The sequence below is a fragment of the Morus notabilis genome, unplaced genomic scaffold (genome assembly GCF_000414095.1).
Source record: "Morus notabilis unplaced genomic scaffold, ASM41409v2 Scaffold897, whole genome shotgun sequence".
NCBI classification, from domain to species: Eukaryota; Viridiplantae; Streptophyta; class Magnoliopsida; order Rosales; family Moraceae; genus Morus; species Morus notabilis.
In genome coordinates, this window is record NW_010357386.1 from 197,870 (window position 1) to 217,947 (window position 20,078).

At 34.3% G+C, this 20,078-nt stretch overlaps 3 protein-coding genes across 3 annotated transcripts; all 3 read left to right on the top strand.

Annotated features, from left to right (window-relative positions):
* The first annotated feature begins 348 nt into the window (after positions 1–348).
* LOC21396759 (uncharacterized protein At5g19025) lies at positions 349–1,694 on the top strand. The gene has a single exon (XM_010089842.2). It carries the CDS (start codon positions 729–731, stop codon positions 1,479–1,481), a length of 753 nt encoding a protein of 250 aa, XP_010088144.1. The 5' UTR covers positions 349–728; the 3' UTR covers positions 1,482–1,694.
* A 10,405-nt stretch (positions 1,695–12,099) lies between these two features.
* On the top strand, positions 12,100–14,614 carry LOC21396760 (pentatricopeptide repeat-containing protein At5g50390, chloroplastic). The gene has a single exon (XM_010089843.2). The coding sequence runs from the start codon at positions 12,385–12,387 to the stop codon at positions 14,482–14,484; it is 2,100 nt and encodes a 699-aa protein (XP_010088145.1). The 5' UTR covers positions 12,100–12,384; the 3' UTR covers positions 14,485–14,614.
* Positions 14,615–16,225: 1,611 nt separating this feature from the next.
* On the top strand, positions 16,226–19,404 carry LOC21396761 (DCN1-like protein 3). The gene is made up of 9 exons (XM_024169599.1): positions 16,226–16,456; positions 16,951–17,089; positions 17,231–17,282; positions 17,468–17,543; positions 17,698–17,780; positions 18,160–18,256; positions 18,542–18,587; positions 18,757–18,845; positions 18,962–19,404. Exons 1-9 carry the CDS (start codon positions 16,396–16,398, stop codon positions 19,333–19,335), a joined length of 1,017 nt encoding a protein of 338 aa, XP_024025367.1. The 5' UTR covers positions 16,226–16,395; the 3' UTR covers positions 19,336–19,404.
* Positions 19,405–20,078: the final 674 nt, after the last annotated feature.

The window sequence follows — 20,078 nt, forward strand, 5'->3', positions numbered from 1 at the left end:
AAATAATTCTACGCTATACAAGCTAATTCATAATGGGAGAAAGTGATTGAAAAATTAGGTTTTAAGAAAGACATAAATACAATATATTCATGTTGATTTCCCTTAATAAATTTCTCAATTTTTGTTTTCCATTTAAAGGAAGAACAATAAAAAGGTTCATTTGAGGGAAGGTGATCAAAACCCATAAGAGTTGCCCCCACCAAATCATCATTGCCACATCATTCAGACTGGTTTTCCGATGTCCAAATTGAAGCCCATAAACACCCCCCACGTAATAACACTTTTTTTACTTATTAACACCCAACATTTTACAAACAACGCGCACAATAACGTGTCGTTTCCTATTTTCCTTAGCGTGTGCGCGAGTTCGCGAGAGAGAAAGTCCACTCTTACGAACGCAAACAAAACCCAACCAACCATTTTTTATTTTGCACCACTCCCAATTACCCAAATCAACCGCAATACAAAAACCCATTTTTTCTTCTTCTCTTCTTCTTCTTCTTATTTCTCTTCTCTACTCCTACTCACGATTAAGAAAACGACTATTTCTTGTTCTATGATTTCTCTGCCGGCCTTACCCAGTACGCTTTGGATCTGATTCTCGATTCGGAATTCTCATCATTTTATTCCGATTTCAATTCAATTCCAGTTGGGTTGATCTGATTTCTAGTTTTCGTTAATTTTGATCGGATCAATCATTTTTTTTTTTTGGATTCTGTTTCTCTGAAATGGTCTATCATCTGCCGAGCTCAATATCGGTCTGCAAGTCCGTTGACCAAACCCCCTCTCCCATGGCGAGCTTATCATCACCGTCCGATCCACCATCAGGTCCCACCAAGTCAAATAATCATCATTTGAACAAATCCAGAAAGATTCATCAAAACTCGACCCCAAATCCATGCTCTACAACTTGCTGCGATCGATCCCGATCGGGCGCCATCGACGTCGTGATCTTCATCGCCGTGATCGTCGCCCTCGGCTTCCTAATCTTCCCTTCCCTCAAATTCCTCTTCTCCCAATCCCTCCAAATCCTTGGAACCGTCAAGGACATCCTTAGGGATGAAGTTTCGCAGGCTCCGCTGGTGTACGGATCCGTGGGGCTCAGCGCTTGCTCGGCGGTTTTGGCCGCCTGGGGAGTTATTGCCTGCACCACCAGGAAATGCGGGAATCCAAACTGCAAGGGCCTCCGAAAGGCGGCCGAGTTCGACATCCAGCTCGAGACCGAGGACTGCCTCAAGAATCATAATAATAGTAATAACAATAACAATCACCACAACAACAATAATAATCTGTTGGCTTCGACGGAGAAAAAGGGATTGTTCGAATTGCCCCGCGATCACCACCGTGAACTGGAGGCCGAGCTGAAGAAGATGGCGCCACCGAACGGCAGGGCCGTCCTGGTTTTCCGGGCTAGGTGCGGCTGTTCTCTCGGCAGGTTGGAAGTTCCTGGGCCCAAGAAGCATCGAAAGATCAAGAAGTAGGATATATATATATATATATATAAATAGATATAGAAGATGAATACAGGAGGGGTTTAGTGTTAATCTTCTGGGATAATAAAAAGGTTGGTTACATTAGCTAATGGGGGAATAATACTAATAATAAGTTGTAAGGAGCATGGATGGACCGTGATATACAGTTTGTTTATTTATAGTTGGGGAATACAAACAACTTTTTCTTATTTAATTTGGTTATGATTGTTGGTTTTTTTTTTAAGCGCTTTTTGTAGATTCTAAATTTCTCTTTTTGCAATCATTCAGTTTGTTGATTTCTCCTTTTTCTTATTTTTTACTATTCTTAAATTTTAAATTTTCTGTTAGGATAGATTAAAGTAATCCTGGCTTTAAAATGTTTCTTGTGCTGTTTTTCTTGCAGAGATCCAACTGTTCTGTCACGAGGTTGGATTAGAGACTGAAATACTATTTTATTTTATTGTTTTGTAAGTTAAAGAGAAAAATACAAGATTTAGATGATTCATTACTTTGTAATCAAAGTTCTGATTGCAGAGACCAATGGTCTAACTTCAGTGGGATCTGATGGATGTCAACACCAGCAGAAACTCTACATTCCATTGGAGTGCTTGTGGTATGATGAATTTTGTCTGCTCATATTCGCACTTTTGTTCATTGTTTTATATCTTGCAAGATGCAAAATCAAGTTATCATCTCTCAAACTGCTTTTATAAAATCCGGGATTTTTTAGTTCTTTCGTTATGCACTGGAAGATTTGATGTTATGCGAGTTTCATACTTTGATCTTCAAAAGGATTTATTCTTGTAGTAGACATATGCACGGATGAATTTTTTTAGTAGTTATATGGGCCTATGGCCAGTTCGGACATTTAAGTGACAGTTTGAGATTTCTTTTGGGGTCCTCAATAGCTTTTCGACTTCTGCTTCTACTAGAAGTAAAAGTTGCCTTCTTTCAGAAGCGTGACAATCTCAAATTGAAGTCCTTAGTTAAGAGGTATAGATTTTCAGTAGACGATTGTCGATGCTAAAGGTTGTGCTTACCCAATTATTGTCGTTTATTTTGCTCCCCGGTAAAATTTTAAAAAATAGCCAAGCGATGATCGATCAAGCAAATGCATTATAGATCTATAAAATCTATCACATAATCTGAACCTGTTCTAAGTGAGATTTTTCTCAGTTCATTTCAAAGATGAAAAGTAAATGTTACAGCAGACTAGCAGAGTGCCTCCCTAGTTAGCACGCATAAAGAAAGCCTGACATTTTCTTTAGCAATAACCTGTTGCATCCAATACGACACTTCTGTATCCCCTAAGGCATCAGACGTTTACTCAATGCTTGTTTATATATGCAAATCAGTCCTCTCATCATTTTATTGCTCTGAAGCGACATGATAGTTCAATTTTTTTTTTCTTGCATAATGGCTATCTCTCCTTTCATTATATGTTTGTAATAAAGAATCAGCATGGCTCTTGTATTAGTAAGAGTACTGACTACTGAGTACCTTCTAGTCCATTGTGATAGCGGGGATGAATCGGGTAGATAATACTCTGTTTGTTGAATTTACCATTGTTTGATCACAAAATCCATACAGAATTGCTGTCACAGAGACAAGTCATTCCGTGGTTTTTGAGTTCTCTTGGCCACATGCTGAGAGTTTGTCTCAGTTTGGTCACTCCGACAATCTGTGCTGTTTTGAAAGTCCTTTTTAATGTGAATTTAGGGTTTGTCAGGCGTAATTACTTTCATTTAGGTCAAATTGGCCTCATATGGAACTAGAAGTAGTCTCTAGCTCTTCTAATGATGGTATATTGCATGAGAAGTGGTGTTATTTATCTCAATGCCTTGTTCTACAAATGTGTTTGTACGCAAGTGCATAATCTCCACTACTAGAACGGATAAAACCGTGAGACCGTTTGGTTCATGGATTAAAATTATGTGATTAGAACCATTTTCGATTTACGTGTATTTTTTGTGAGAGAAAACATTGTAACGAATCATAAACCATAATTCAAATCATGGTTTGAATCTTCAAACCAAACATAAGTAAAGTGATGTGACAGTAGTGAATATGTACTAAACTTTATACAATGTCCAGATATGCTCTACAACCTAACAAGCTCGGAGTATTTTATGTAGAGAATTTAGTAATCTACAAAAAAATAATAATAATAATAATAATAAATAAAATTGAGAGAGCTACTAATGAAAACGGTCAAATATTTGCCTCCATTAGTCAGGTCAAATATTTGCCTCCGGTGATAGGCTTTGGGCAATCCATACGTTGTATAGCATATAGAGGTCATTTGAAAATGTGTTAAATTTAACCTAAGTGAGCAAACAGTGTTTCTGATATTATAGTAAATGTATTATTCATATATAAATTTTTTATTATCGGCATAATTTCAATATGCTTTTATTTTTACTGTTGTCAATAATAGTATTAGTACTACTTACACCTTGTTCGTTTCGTAGATTTGAGTTTTTAATTCGAGCTGAGATGTGACATTTTCTGAGAGCTTTTAACTGTAACTAAAGAAGTTAGATGTTAGATGTGACATTTTCTGAGAGTTTTTAACTGTAAAAATTTAAAACTGAAAACATAAATCGGTAAAATGAATGAGGTTTAATAATAATACTATGTTTATAATGCCCTAAAAAATGATAACAAACTCGTTCTTTTGATATTTATGTCAATTTTGAAACTTTTATCTTTTTACACAGGCAACAAATAATAATTTTTTATACCATGTGGGATTGAATTTGTGTTCTCAAATCACACCTCACCTTTAGTTTATTTTTGATCAACTGGTTATTGGCAATAAATAAAATATTTTAGTATTTGACTTTTGGAGAATTTTTTATTATATTGTTTAAACTTACTTAGGGATCGTTCAATTTATTTATTTGAATTTTTAATTTGAGTTAAGATGTAATTTTATGTAAGAGTTTTTTACTGTAATAGAAAAGGTTAGACATGTCATTTTCTAAGAACTCTTAACTGTAAAAATTTAAAACTGAAAACTCGAATCGGTGAAATGAATAAGGCTTAAATAATAATACTATGTTTATAATGCCCTAAAAAAATGATAACAAACTCGTTCTTTTGATATTTATGTCAATTTTGAAACTTTTATCTTTGTACACAGGCAACAAATAATAATTTTTTAATACCATGTGGGATTGAATTTGCGTTCTCAAATCACACCTCACCTTTAGTTTATTTTGATCAACTGGTTATTGGCAATAAATAAAAGATTTTAGTATTTGACTTTTGGAGAATTCTTTATTATATTGTTTAAACTTACTTAGGGGTCGTTCAGTTTGTTTATTTGAATTTTTAATTTAAATTAAGACGTAATTTTATGTGAAAATTTTTTACTGTAACAGAAAAAGTTAGATATGACTTTTTATGAGAGCTTTTAAATTTAGTAAAATTGAAATTAAAAATTTGAATCGGTAAAATGAACAAAATCTTATTTCTTTTGGCTTTGATACGATCCCTGTCTAACCGTCCGATCAAGACTCTAGAGTTTAGAATTGACAATTTCATCCGACTATTATTTTTTTCACCTTATTATAAACTCATGACATTAAGGTTGCGTTTAATATGAGGGTTTTAGAATCAAAACCATGATTCTGGTTCAAACCTTTATTTGTAAAAAGTAAAAAATAATTTTTAAAAATCAGTGTTTAGTTTAGATGGTTCTGGTTTAAGATTTGAATCTTGATACAATGTTTTAAACCAGAACCACTAAAAAATTAAAACCACATCACCCCTTAATTTTGAATGGTTCAAATCTCTGATTCTGATTTCAGTTTCAAAACTATAATTTAAACTCTAAATTTAAACCATAAATTATAATTCTAATTCTAAAATTAAAACCATCTCCATTTAAACTCTCATATTAAACGCAATAAAAAATTAAGGCTTTTCTGCAATTCCACGAAGACCTTTTAGTGGAATGCCATTCAACATTTGGTTAAGTGCACGCGCGTGCACAGTGGAAATAATAACCGGCTGCTGTCGGTTTCCAAATAAAAGAGTTAGCACTTTCAAGAATTTCGAGATGGAGCCATATGGGTTTTAATAATTTGAAGGAGGATTGTTTGGTCTTTTTGTAATGACATAGATGTAATTCAGGGGCAACAAAGTAATTGAGCAGGTTAGTAGGACGGTTAAAAAGAAAATACACGATTCAAAATAATATTATAATGGACATGACATTGTAACCAAGTATGAGATCGTTGTAACCCGTTAGTTGTAGAATGTAACCGATTACTTGTGTCGGAAGAGGTGAATTTTTGCACAGTTTGACGCTGGAATCATGCTTTATGGTGCATGATGTCATTTTACATTCGATTTGTAAGGAGGCGTTTAGTTCATGGATTAAAATCATGAGATTTATGTGTATTTTTTATGAGAAAAAATAATGTAACGAACTACAAATTATAATTTGAATCAGGCTATGAATCCTCCAACCAAACAATCCCTAGGGATTCTATAGTTTTTCAATTGTGTAGACTCAAGTTTCTTTTTTTTTTCCCTTTAGATGTTGTATTTTTAATTTTTATTAGCAATTTTCCATAGAATAATTTTGATTAGCAATTTTAATAGGAGTAAGTACTAATTTGTGGTATGAAAGCAACGAATATATTATGTTAAAACGGTGATTAAATGAATATCTAAGTAATGGAGATACTTATGCTTTTGTACATAATTAAGCCTCCAAATTATTAAGGTTCTTACAAAACATAGTATATATATATATATTAATAAAGTATAATGCATTTGTTTCATGCATCAATGTGTACTCTATTTATTATATCCTATTTACTTTCATATTATTGATTGTTTGTAAAGCAAACTAATGCATCAAGACCTTTGGCCGTGGCTCTCTCTCTAAACGATCGATTCTATAGATAGTACTGAGCTGGATAAGACCTTCTTGTTCCCTGTTTGGCAGCATCCGTGAATATACCCTCCAACCGGACAAGGCGAACACTCATACATGCACCACCAAACAAAGCTATACGGTGGTTCCACACTGTGTGGGCCATAGTTGGAACACGATAATTTCCACCATTAAGCAAATACGGTACGGACGCCATTGTTTTACAACACCTGTCATGTTGCCTAATGGAGTCGTACATCCCGCATACGTGGGTCCTCAGTGGGTTATAGATAAAATCCAAATCTAACGGCAAACAATAAATACTCCAGGGTCATTTATTAAAGTAAGGACAATTTCTCCACCAAACTCCAAATATTCCATTTATTGCTCCCTATCAGCCTAACAAACTTGAGCGCTAGAGTTCCTTTAGCCGGCACCACACCGGTGTTCCCTTCACTGCAGAGCAATCTCTTATTCTCATGCAGGACAGAGTCCACGGACTCGAGTAATAATCAGAGCACTGACCAGGAAGCGGCGGAAATATGAGTTTGAATACCATGCTCCCTAACACATTGGTGTTGAATCAGCTCAGACATCAACAAAGACTATTAATATTTATATTAAATCATGAATTTTACATATATAGGGTTTATAAGCATCTATGTATGATTGCAAGATGAATGTCTAAATATATAGGGTCCGTTCATTTCGCTGATTTGAGTTTGTAATTCGAGTTGAGATGTGATTTTATGTGAGAGCTTTTTACTGTAGCAAAAAAATTAGATGTGACTGTTTCTGAGAACTTTTTACTGTAGCAAAACTCAAATTCTAAACTCAAATCGGTGAAGTGAACGGGGCAAAGAATAATGCATGTGTTTCATGCATCAATGTGTACTCTATTTATTATATCCTATTTACTTTCATATTATTGATTGTTTGTAAAGCAAACTAATGCATCAAGACCTTTGGCCGTGGCTCTCTCTCTAAACGATCGATTCTATAGATAGTACTGAGCTGGATAAGACCTTCTTGTTCCCTGTTTGGCAGCATCCGTGAATATACCCTCCAACCGGACAAGGCGAACACTCATACATGCACCACCAAACAAAGCTATACGGTGGTTCCACACTGTGTGGGCCATAGTTGGAACACGATAATTTCCACCATTAAGCAAATACGGTACGGACGCCATTGTTTTACAACACCTGTCATGTTGCCTAATGGAGTCGTACATCCCGCATACGTGGGTCCTCAGTGGGTTATAGATAAAATCCAAATCTAACGGCAAACAATAAATACTCCAGGGTCATTTATTAAAGTAAGGACAATTTCTCCACCAAACTCCAAATATTCCATTTATTGCTCCCTATCAGCCTAACAAACTTGAGCGCTAGAGTTCCTTTAGCCGGCACCACACCGGTGTTCCCTTCACTGCAGAGCAATCTCTTATTCTCATGCAGGACAGAGTCCACGGACTCGAGTAATAATCAGAGCACTGACCAGGAAGCGGCGGAAATATGAGTTTGAATACCATGCTCCCTAACACATTGGTGTTGAATCAGCTCAGACATCAACAAAGACTATTAATATTTATATTAAATCATGAATTTTACATATATAGGGTTTATAAGCATCTATGTATGATTGCAAGATGAATGTCTAAATATATAGGGTCCGTTCATTTCGCTGATTTGAGTTTGTAATTCGAGTTGAGATGTGTTTTTTTGTGAGAGCTTTTTACTGTAGCAAAAAAATTAGATGTGACTGTTTCTGAGAACTTTTTACTGTAGCAAAACTCAAATTCTAAACTCAAATCGGTGAAGTGAACGGGACATAGTTTGTAACTTGTGGAATAAAGATGGACATTTTGATAAGATTATTATGGGGCCCTACTTCTAATTGGGAGATAATTTATCTTGATTAGCCAAGTGGGTACTTTAAGATAAGGCTATTTTGTACAGACACCTGCTGAACTTTTCGAATTTGGTAATTTAGTCTCTATTTTTTTTTTTCTAGCAATTGGCATTTTCAACTTGAAAATATTACAATTAAGGACTAATTGAAAACGACATATGTTTTTCTGACGACTTAGATCACGTGATGTGCATGTGAGTGTCTATTAAGGACAAAAGACCATTTCTCGCCTTATTGATTTGGTTAAATTAATGTCAGAGTCATCTAATATATCTGAACATAATCAATTACGAGAAACAACTCTTAGTTTTTAAGGGTTAATTGCCCTTAAAAGATGCTCTAAGAGTGAGACATGACCTTAATGTCATCAACAGACTCACGTACGCGTCACCTTATTGTAAATATTTTTCAAGTTGAAGAGGTCATATCGGACTAGACCTAAAGTGTAATAAATTCTACAAAGGGATAGTTTGCAACAATCCTTATAATAGAGCTTTAAATTTGGTTCGGCCTGAAGTCCGACATTATTGGCCTTATACCGACCCGATTACCCAAACTCCTCAACCAAGTTTGGGCCAAAGTTTCGAGCCTGAAATCTTATTTAGGCCCGTCGGGTTTGGCCGGGCTAACCTTTCTTGATCTATAAAATATTAAACGAAAAAACTCCTATCGTTATGTTTTTTTCACATAAATGACACAATACCACACAAATAGTGAGGATCATTAGCAATTGTCCATTGTTAGCTTATCTTAGTGCAGTCAAACAAAGTGAATAATGAAATTAATATTTTTCATAAAATTTATTTTATTTTATTTTCCTTAACAATGTGTATTTTTAAATTATATTCTTTTAAGTCTAAATTAGCTTTAACCATAATTGAGATACTAAAATAACTACATCTTAATTATATACAAAATTTCCATTAAATTATAATAAAAGGAGATTTTTGTTAATGTTTATAACGGGAAATGCATGTTATGTTTTAGAGGTTTAGGGCGCACTATTATAAGGATTATAATTGAGAGGAAATTTTTGTAATTAATCATTTATGTTATATTGCTTTTGTTAACCTCAAAGGTAGAATTAAACAGCTTAATTAAAAGCCAATCAACTATGGTAAATCACGCCTTTCCATCACCTGACAAAGGGTTGAATAGTACCTCTTTTACTTCAACAGGAGCCATGTGTAGCCTTTTCCATACGTTACTCTATTTGGTTTTAATTTTAATTTTTTTAATTTCAAGTCTCAACCGGTTGCCAAAAAAAGAATAATACAATGTTCTTGGATGCCCTTGTCAAATGCTCACCGTTGGATGTTATTTAAATGATATTAATATGCGACACCATACAGATCCCGTCCAGATACGTTTTGGGGAATTTGTAGAAGACAGGCCGTTGAAATTAACCAATGTGATTTAGATAATGGGAGAAAGAGATAAATAGGTTAATATTTGAGATGAATTAAAATTAATAGGTTAATAGTTTACATAAGTTAATAAATAAGTTAAATTACTGTTTTTGTTCATAATTTAACAAGTTATTGTCCATAATTCACGGTTTTTGTCCATAACTTATCTGGTTATGAACCATAACTTGATAAGTTTGTCCATAACTTATCTGATTATAAACCATAACTTGACAAGTTATGGCCTATTAATTTTTATAACTAAAAATTAACATATATACTTTCTTAAGCTTTTCATATTGCCCTATTTTCTACTATTTCCGTTGGATAATCAAAGTGATGAAATCCAATCTTCATTGGATTAAAAAATTAACAGTTCAATTGGATTATATGGGCTTCAGTTTTTGAGTATCAACGTATTAAAATACTTCGGTTACCAATCCAATCAAATTCAGAGCATGTTTAGTTCGCTGATTCAAATTATTAATTCGAGTTAATATGTGACTTTATGTGAGAACTTTTTACTGTAGTAAAAAAAAAAAAAGAAGAAGAAGAAAAAATATGACTGTTTCTGAGTGTTTTTTATTGTAACAAAACTCAAATCGGTAAAATGAACGGGGTCTCAATGTATGTACTAAAAAAAAATCCTATATGTTATTAAAAAAATATAAAATTTTAAGTGTTTCAAATGTTATACCCACACTCATATTAAATCAATTTCACGTTGAAAATCCTAGACTCTAATAACTTTAGTTTTTACATTTTTTTTTGCCTCCACGCCTTTTCTTATTAGTAGTTTTTTTTTTTTTTTTTTTTTTTTTTTTTTTTTTTTTTTTCTTTTCCCCACGTGCCGATCCGTAACACATGAACAGCTTATTAAAAATACAATTTTTAATGTTTTTTTTTTAAGTTTATTTTTTAAAAAAGAATATATGTAAAAATAACCTTTAAAATGATAGAAATTACACACAAAAAGGTAGGAATACATTTAAAGAAAATTATTTTAATCATTTGTAAAAAATAAAATAAGAACACATGTAAGAGAATTATTTTTATAGGAGTAAAGTGAAAAAATATATATTTTTAAAAAACATATAAAAAATTAAAATACAAAAAAATTAAAAAATAAAAGCAATTAAAAATAAAAAATATAGATAAAAAAGTAAAAAAGGAAAAAAAAAAGAAGAAGGAGGCAAAAGGAGATGATGTAGAAAAGAACTTTGACTTTTTTATGTTTTGTTAAATTACATTAGATTTAAAAAAGGCTATTATTATTTTGATTATATTTAACGGTTAGAAATTAAGTCTAACAATAAAGAGACCCCAATACGAAAAAATCTTAAAAAAGGAAAATACAACAAAATGCAAAATAAATATTCACAAAAAAAGAAAAAAGAAAAAAGGAGCATTAAAAATGCTCTTTTTTATTTGACTATATCTAACGGCTAGATATTGATCCTAACGATAAAGTGATACTACTAGAGAAAGTCCTAAAAAAAAAAACACAACAAGAAAGTCAAATAAAGATAAAAAAAAAAAAAAACTAAGAAGCAAAAAGAAAAAGATGAGTAATAAAAAGAGTAAAAGGCCCTCTTCTCGGTTGCCGCTATGTGACAATATGAGAGAGGTGAATTTTTGTTTTGTTTTGTTTGTTAGATTAGACTAGGTTAGATAGAAAAAGCTTTTTTTTATTTTAATTTGATCATATCCAATGTTTAGATGATAAAGATGTCTTATGAGAGAAAGTCTTAAAAAAGTAAAACAAAAAAGAAAGTTAAATAAAAATTAGAAAAAGAAAAAAAGTACTAAAAAGACTCTTTTATTCTGACTATATTTAACAGTTAGAAACTGACCTAACGATAAAAAGGTCTTATAAAAAAAAGTAAAAAAAAGAAGACTAAATAAAAAAAATAAAAAGAAAAAAAAGAGAAGATAACCTTTAGCTCTTTTTTAATATGTATTAATATAGATATAGATGCAGATATATATGTTGGTTGGTTCTTAGATGTACGAGACTTATATGTGTTAGCATGTAATTGGTTGGATTAGATATAACATGTCAAATTTCAATATAAGCATGAGAAAATTGGAAATTTTTTTTTTTCTAAAAGTGCATAAATCATAATTTTTACTCTTTATTTTTAGTAAATATTTTTTTATTAGCGTAATTATTTAACAAACAGTTATAAATTAAGAGTAAATAATAAAAATTTTAACCCATATATTTTTAAAAAATATTTGTTAAGATTACTCATATAACATTGGATTGAATCGGTACAAAAAAGTATTAGATTGAATTGAATTGGATACTCACCCAACTTTCAAGAAAATATCTTTCTAAAATAGGAATAAGAAAAAATATATATAAACTGCCAAGAAACGACATTCTGTCTGCATATATGACCAGTGACGCCCTTTTCCATCAACGCGCGCAATCCGTATGCATATATGACCAGTAACTCAGGCGGATCTCCCAATGCTGATCCTCTCTTCTTCACTGACCAACCCAAGATGAACAACAACAATAACAATAGCCGCAACAATAATAATAATAATAATATTTCCCCTGGATTTCTCTCATCAGCAGTCCTCGAACTTTCCGAACCCGATCGAGATCTCATCCTCCCCTGCTTCTCTTCTGTCCCAAGGCTCGAACACATCTTCTCTTCGCTTTCCGTTTCTCTTCCTGTTTTCTTCAGCCATGGAAGTTCCTCTCTCGCGGTTCCAAAGCTTAGCATCTGATGAAACCCTTAGTTGTAGCAATAGCTGGGGTTTCCCATTTTCTCTCCCCGATTCTGGGCTTTTTAAGGGAAGAAAACGGAGGAATCCGTTTTCTCGCATACGGTGTTCGTCGGCCATGGAGCAGGGGCTAAAGCCACGCCCGAAGCTGAAACGCCTGGGAATCGATGTTGGCGAGAGGAAAGACGCGGTTTTGGAGGAGACCCAGATGAGGAAACCGAACCCCGGGATTTGTAATCAGATTGAGAAGTTGGTTCTGTACAAAAGGTACCGAGAGGCGCTTGAGTTGTTTGAGATTTTGGAGTTTGGTGTTGTTGGCGGTGGTTTTGAAGTAGGTGGTAGTACTTTTGATGCTTTGGTGAGCGCTTGCATTGGGTTGAAATCGATTAGAGGAGTTAAGAGGGTTTGTAATTACATGGCTAAGAATGGGTTTGAGCTTGATTTGTATATGAGGAACAGGATACTGCTGATGCATGTTAGATGTGGGATGATGCTCGATGCCCGCAAGATGTTCGACGGAATGCCCGAGAGGAATTTGGTTTCATGGAACACGATTATAGCAGGGCTCGTGGATTGCGGAGAGTTTGTGGAGGCGTTCAGGCTGTTTCTGATTATGTGGGAGGAGTTTTCTGATGGCGGGTCTCGCATATTTGCTACGATGATACGGGCATCTGCGGGGCTGGGACTCGTGTTTCCCGGAAGGCAGATTCATTCTTGTGCTTTGAAGATGGGTGTGGACCAAGACGTTTTTGTGTCTTGTGCGCTGATTGATATGTATGGTAAGTGTGGACGCTTAGAAGACGCTCAATTTGTTTTTGATGAGTTGCCGGAGAAGACCACGGTGGGATGGAATACCATAATAGCGGGTTATGCGCTCCACGGTTATAGTGAGGAGGCTCTGAGCTTGTATTGTGAGATGAGAGACTCTGGTGTCAAAATGGATCACTTTACGTTTTCTATAATCATAAGAATTTGTGCAAGATTAGCTTCATTGGAACATGCTAAGCAAGCTCATGCGGGTTTGGTTCGTCATGGATATGGTCTAGATATAGTGGCCAACACCGCACTCGTGGACTTCTATAGCAAATGGGGAAGAATAGAAGATGCTCGTCATGTTTTTGACAAAATGGCCAGCAAGAACATTTTATCGTGGAATGCATTGATTGCTGGATATGGTAATCACGGTAGGGGCAATGAGGCCATTGAAATGTTTGAGAAGATGCTTAAGGAAGGCATGAATCCCAACCATGTGACTTTTCTTGCCGTATTATCCGCTTGTAGCTACTCTGGATTATCGGAACGTGGATGGAACATTTTCGAGTCAATGGGAAGGGATCACAAGATTAAGCCTCGTGCAATGCATTATGCGTGCATGATTGAATTACTTGGTCGAGAGGGGCTTTTGGATGAAGCATATTCCCTAATAAGGGCAGCACCCTTCAAGCCTACAGCCAACATGTGGGCTGCATTGCTGACAGCTTGTCGGATCCACGAGGATTTAGAGATTGGCAAGCTTGCAGCTGAAAAACTCTACGGAATGGAGCCCGAGAAGCTGAGTAACTACATTGTGCTCTTGAACATCTACAACAGTTCTGGCAAGTTGAAGGAAGCTGCTGGTGTTGTTCAGACTTTGAGAAGAAAGGGCCTGCGAATGCTCCCAGTCTGTAGTTGGATTGAAGTCAAGAAACGGGCTCGTGTTTTCTATTCAGGAGACAAGACTCACACCGAAACAGAAGAAATCTACCGGAAAGTGGATGAGTTGATGGCGGAGATCTCTAAACACGGTTACATTCCCAAGCAGAAGTCGCTGCTTCCTGATGTGGATGAACATGAAGAGCGTATACTGACGTACCACAGTGAGAAACTGGCGGTGGCATACGGGCTGATTAGTACTTCAGATGGAACGTCACTGCAAATTGTGCAGAGCCATCGAGTATGTGCCGCCTGCCATTCCGCGATTAAGTTGATCACTATGGTTTCTGGAAGGGAAATTGTCTTGAGGGATGGCAGCAGATTCCACCATTTCAAGGACGGTAGTTGTTCTTGTGGGGATTATTGGTGATGGCAAACTTAATTTCATTAGATTGGATGACTTTGTTAACTGATATCTTGTACGGTTTTTCTGCTCCTAGAGATTAAGAATGTAAAGCATAAAAAGTTTCTCTAGTAAATTCTTTTTGACTATATTGAAACCAGAGTCCCTTTTCCAAGTGTCTGCAATTTTTTTTTTTGGTTTTTTTTTCGTACTGCGAGAATTAGTTGTTGTTGTTGTTTTTTTTTTTTTTTGTTTTTTTTTGTTTTTTTTAAGTTTTATCGTCAATGGAAATCAACGCTCTCTGGCACATACCTCTTTGCTAATTTTCCAGCAAAAAGTAGTAATGAATTAAAGATTCTCACGTCTTATAACTCATGGTAACTGAACATCCTGCTTGTGCCAAAATAAACTATCCAAATTATAAAACTAACCAAAGTATAAACTTAAAAGTTTGTGTTTAGAACTGTTTTTGAAAACAGTTTTCACGTATTTTGAGAAGTAAAAAATGAAAATGAAAACGAAACGACGTTTGTTTAGCAAATGTTTTGAAAATGAAAATAAAAATAAAAACAGTGAGAATAATTTTTATGTAGGAATTAAAAAACAGTTAAAAATTGTTTTCACTTTTTTGTTTATATTTTTTAATATTTATCAATAATATTATAATATATTAATTAATAAACATGATTTTACTTTTTTGTTATACTTAAAATAATTTCTTAAAAAAACTAATCAAACGTAATTTCAGAATTAGTCTCAACATGATTTTTAAAATAATCTCATTTTTACTTTTTATTGAAAATAAAATCATTTTAAAACTAATTCTAAACGCACTCAAAATATTCTTGATACTCTTTTACTAAAAAAATTAAGGTGAAAATGCAAATAAAAGTTCAAAATAATAGAATAAAAAGGGAAAAAACCTGATAATAGATAATAAATAGATAATATAGACAACATCTAACAATGATTTTCACAATCTTAAATATCTTATCTATCAAAATTAAGATTAATAGCATTTGTTGGACGGGTAGGGCGGGCAACTTGATAAAAAAAAAGCCGAAAAAATAATTAAAGAAACAAAAAAAAAGAGAAATAAAACAAATAAAAAAAAATTGTCGGCTGGATCCATTTGCAGCTCGAACGGTTTCAATTTTCAAAAAGAAAAAAGAAAAAAAGTATCGGTATAAGCTTCCCTCTAAATTCTACACCATCCAGGCATCCACTACCCGAGGCCCCACAAACCGGTCCATCCTGAACCGCCAACGCAAGAAAACCTGACCCAATTTTGGCTGTACTAAGATCTCGTTAAGTTTACATATTTAAATTTTTAATTTAAATTTACATATAATTTTATGTAAAAAATTTTTCTGTAAAAAAATTAAATATAATTTTTTCCTAAGACTAGAGATCCAATTTTCTCCGCTCTATATATAACTATACACACATATAGGTCTCGTTCTTTATTTGAGTTTTGTTATAATAAAAAATTTTAAAAAATAATCACATTTAATTTTTTTATTACAGTAAAAAATTCTCATACAATATTATATCTCAACTCAAATTAGCAAATCGAACGAACCCATAATATATATATATGACTATTTAATTTATTAATTTAAATTTTTAATTATATGAGAGTTTTTTATTATAATAAAAAAATTAAATATAATTATTTTTAAGAGTTTTTTTATTATAACAAAATTTAAATTTGGGTAATAAAGGAAGCATATGGTATAGATTCTCATTTATCAAAAAGGAAAAATTATATATATCTCGCAATCACCGTCTGTCTCTCTGTCTCTCTTGCTGCGTTTATGATACAGTTCTCTCAACGGACGCTGGCAAGAGAGAGAAACCAAAAAAGACGAACTCTTTCTCTCTCTAGGGTTTGGTGTCTTCCCCAATCGCCTGCAATCGCAGCTCGGTGAGAGCTCCATGGATTATCTGCCAAGGTCCAGCTGTTTCGATATATGCGAGGTTTATCGGCGGTACTGCGGTAATTTCTCTTCCTATTTCGTGTCTTCTCTGTTCGTCCTCGGTTTATCGGCTCGTATGGTTGTTGATTAGAATTCGATGTTGAATTTCTTCCTTCAAGATTCGGTTTTTAGCGTTATCGTAGTTTTAGGGACTTTTTGGCAGTGAAAATTTGTGCTTTGGTTTTCCTTTTGCTTTTAGATAGGCTATTTTCTTGGTCGATAGGTATAACTGAGAAAACTTGGTAAAGCGTGGAAATTTAGGGATTTTTTTTGGCACATCTTGTTGGCAGTTGGGGTTTTAGGTTTGAATGCTGTGAATCGAGTTATTGATTGTACCGATTGAGATTTATAGCTTCCGATGTTATCCAATCTTGAGCCATACTTACTGATGTAATACGAGTTTGGACTTTCTGCAAATGTTAAAGAAAATGGAAAAGAAAAGGAAGAAACCGCTTACATGATTCCAGATGTAGTGGTTATTTCATTTTAGTTATTTTGTGAATTCAACTTGCAGATATCAGGTCAGGAAATCTGCATTTTCAAGGGGAAGAAGGTTATAGAAAAAGTGATGAATCACAAATGGCTCAATGTTCGAGGGAGGCATTCGCTCAGCTTTCGCAACTGGTAGAGTCAAGTCTGCATGCAGATGCTAGGTATGCTTCATCCGTCAGCCATTTTAGAACTTGGAGTGCCTTCAGGGTGGCTATTTAATTGGTCATCCTATTCATTTTTGTGTTTTTAGGACGTACTGGTCTTTAAGACAACCATTAATAGAATATTCTTTAACTTGACAGGATATCTATTTTTGATGAAATTTGCAAGCTCATGTCACGACTTAACTTGATGGTAAGATTTGTGTTTTGTTTAGATAGACTGTCACTGCTAAGCTCTTCAATGAGTGAGCTCTATACTTTTGACTGCTTTGTTTGTCCCCTTCACTTGTGATCAGCATATTGTTTCTCTCTCTCTTGGAGTCTTGATGATAATTGATAAGCATAATTTAGTAAAAGGGTTCCTTTTCTCGTTTGCAGATAGATTTTTCTGAATTCTCGCGCTTCTACGATTTTGTTTTCTTTGTGTGCCGTGAAAATGGTCAAAAAAACATTAGTAAGTTTTTCTCCCTTTCTTTGATAGAATTCTTCCTCAAAATAAAATCAATCTTTTTTCTTTTTTTATTGTTCATTATGATATCTATACAGGACACAGTGTTTCATGGATATTCTAGTTGACCTCCTTTTTTTTCCATTGTTATTATTTCCAGCTGTAAAAAGGGCTGTTGGTGCGTGGAGATTAGTTTTGGCTGGGAGGTTTCGATTGCTTAATCAATGGTGTGATTTTGTTGAGGTATGATGATGTTATGAATGCTTAATGCTTTCTGTGTTTTTTTTTTTTCATCAGTGCAGAAATCATTTGGCCCCAAAAATAATGGGGGTATTATTATAGCCGTGGGGTTCTAGATCTTTTTTTTTTCTCCTTTCTTAAAGGTGAAAGTCGATGATGCATTGGTGGAGACTTGGAGTGACTTCATTTGAAATGTTTGATATTTAAAACGTTCTGAATACCAGATTGGCTTATCTTGCGATTTGCTAATTGTATAAATTATATGGCATCGTTTGAATTATTACTGTTGTTGTTGTTATTATTATTATTATTTTTGTGGTAAAATGTTTATGCAACTGTGTGCTTGCTTTTTTTAGAAAACTTATTTCTTAGATCCTTGTAGAAAAATCAGCGGCATAATATCTCTGAGGACACATGGAGACAAGTGTTAGCTTTCAGCCGGTGTGTACATGAAAATTTGGAAGGTTATGATCCAGCAGGTATTAATTCCTCTCTGCCTTTTACTATGACTGACTAAGTTATCTTTTCTATTTATTCATTTTTTATTTCTTTTAATCTCCTGTTTGGTGCTGGGATGTTTTGTATAGCTTCGGTAGTTCAGAATACTATCGTGTTTAGTCAAGTAGGACGTCTGAAATAGAAAAAGATGCCTTAGAGACTAAATGAAGAATATTCTAAATTGTATGTTCTGATGGACGTGTTTTATCTTTCTTATTGTTGAATTTGGCTTTGATTGAGTCGTTTTCTTTTATTCATTGCTACAGGAGCCTGGCCTGTTCTAATAGATGACTTCGTTGAGCACATGTACAGGTTTGATATATTATTTCCACAGTATATTCTGTTACGGTATTCCTTTTTTCGGAACATGTTTCCTTTATTCACTTGTGCTTAAGATAAGTGCCCGTAGTTGGAACTCTGACTGTCACCCTTTGTTTTGCATCTGAGATTTTAATTATCCAATCCATCTTTCATCCTGCAGGATCTCCGGATCTAATGAAAATCCCAACTGTTTCTGTAATTGCGGAGAGCCGGAATCCCAGTCGTGCGCATATGATGACTCACTTCCAGGTATGTAACTTTTTGCAAAACATCCACGCGATAATTGCTACATTGACTGACAAGTTTAGTTTCTGTGTATTAAAAATCCATCCTGATGATACTGAGAATTTGAGGTTTTGTTGCAGGATTGAAAAGCTTACCTGGGTTGAAGAGAAAGTCCCTCGAGGACCTTGATAAAGATGACTTGGGATCCTTAATCACCATTTTCCCAGACAGTACCAACCTAAATCCTTTAGTGAGCTTAAAGAGAAATAGGTTGATGCCGTACAAAACGGCAAACTGGGAGGATGAGAAGATGGAAAACGACAACGTGGAGAACAGTAAATGTATTAGTCCTTTGAATGCTTCCAAATCTCCTTGTGCAATTGAAGGTTGTTTCTCAAAGGGCCTTGCAGGGCTCTTTCCAACGCGCTCATGTTTGCAGTTTAAAAGGGAGAGGCGAGTTTCCTTTGCACAGAGACAGAGACCCTCCAATGCTGAAAAAATATTGCATGCATAGGGTGATCTAATTTTTATCTTTTTTGTTTTATATGTATTTTTTTTTTTTTTTTTTTTGGTAACCATTAATTATTTTAATATGTAATCTTGTTTTGTACGTTTGTTATTGTTTGTTCTTTTCCTTTTGTCATTCTTGGAATTGTCTATTACGGGTGTGAATATCTTCAATGGCCATTTGATGATAAATAATAAAATTTGGTTATGCGTTTTTGGGCACTGGACGGTAAATATCCATTATATATCTTCTTTTTAGGATGATTCTGGACCTCGTCGTTTTTCCCAGAATCTTGTCGCGTTTAGGACGTTTTTCTACTTTATAACTTTTAGAATCACGACGCGTTTTGTATGATGTACTACGAACGATATTGTCGTTTCGTGAACGAAGTTCGCTTAATAGCATCTTGCCGTTTTAGAGAATTCGGTCGTTTCTGTGTCGTTTTGTAAACGAGTCTTTGTTTCGGAGATGATGTTGTCGTCCCTCGACATGGCCTTTCAGAAATTGTATTTATAGTTTTCTGGACAATGTCGTTTACTGATACTTTTTCCCAAGGCGATGACGTTTTCTAAATAACGTCGTTTGCTGAATGACGATCTTTGCTGTTTTGACCTTTTTTCCCTTGTGGTTGTTCTAGAGGGGGTACGATTTTTATTATGATATAAATTGCCTTTCTGTAAGCTAAAGAGGTTTTGTTTTCGAAAGGAAGTCGTTTTGCGATTGTGTTTGTTTCTAGAATGATTTCTTAA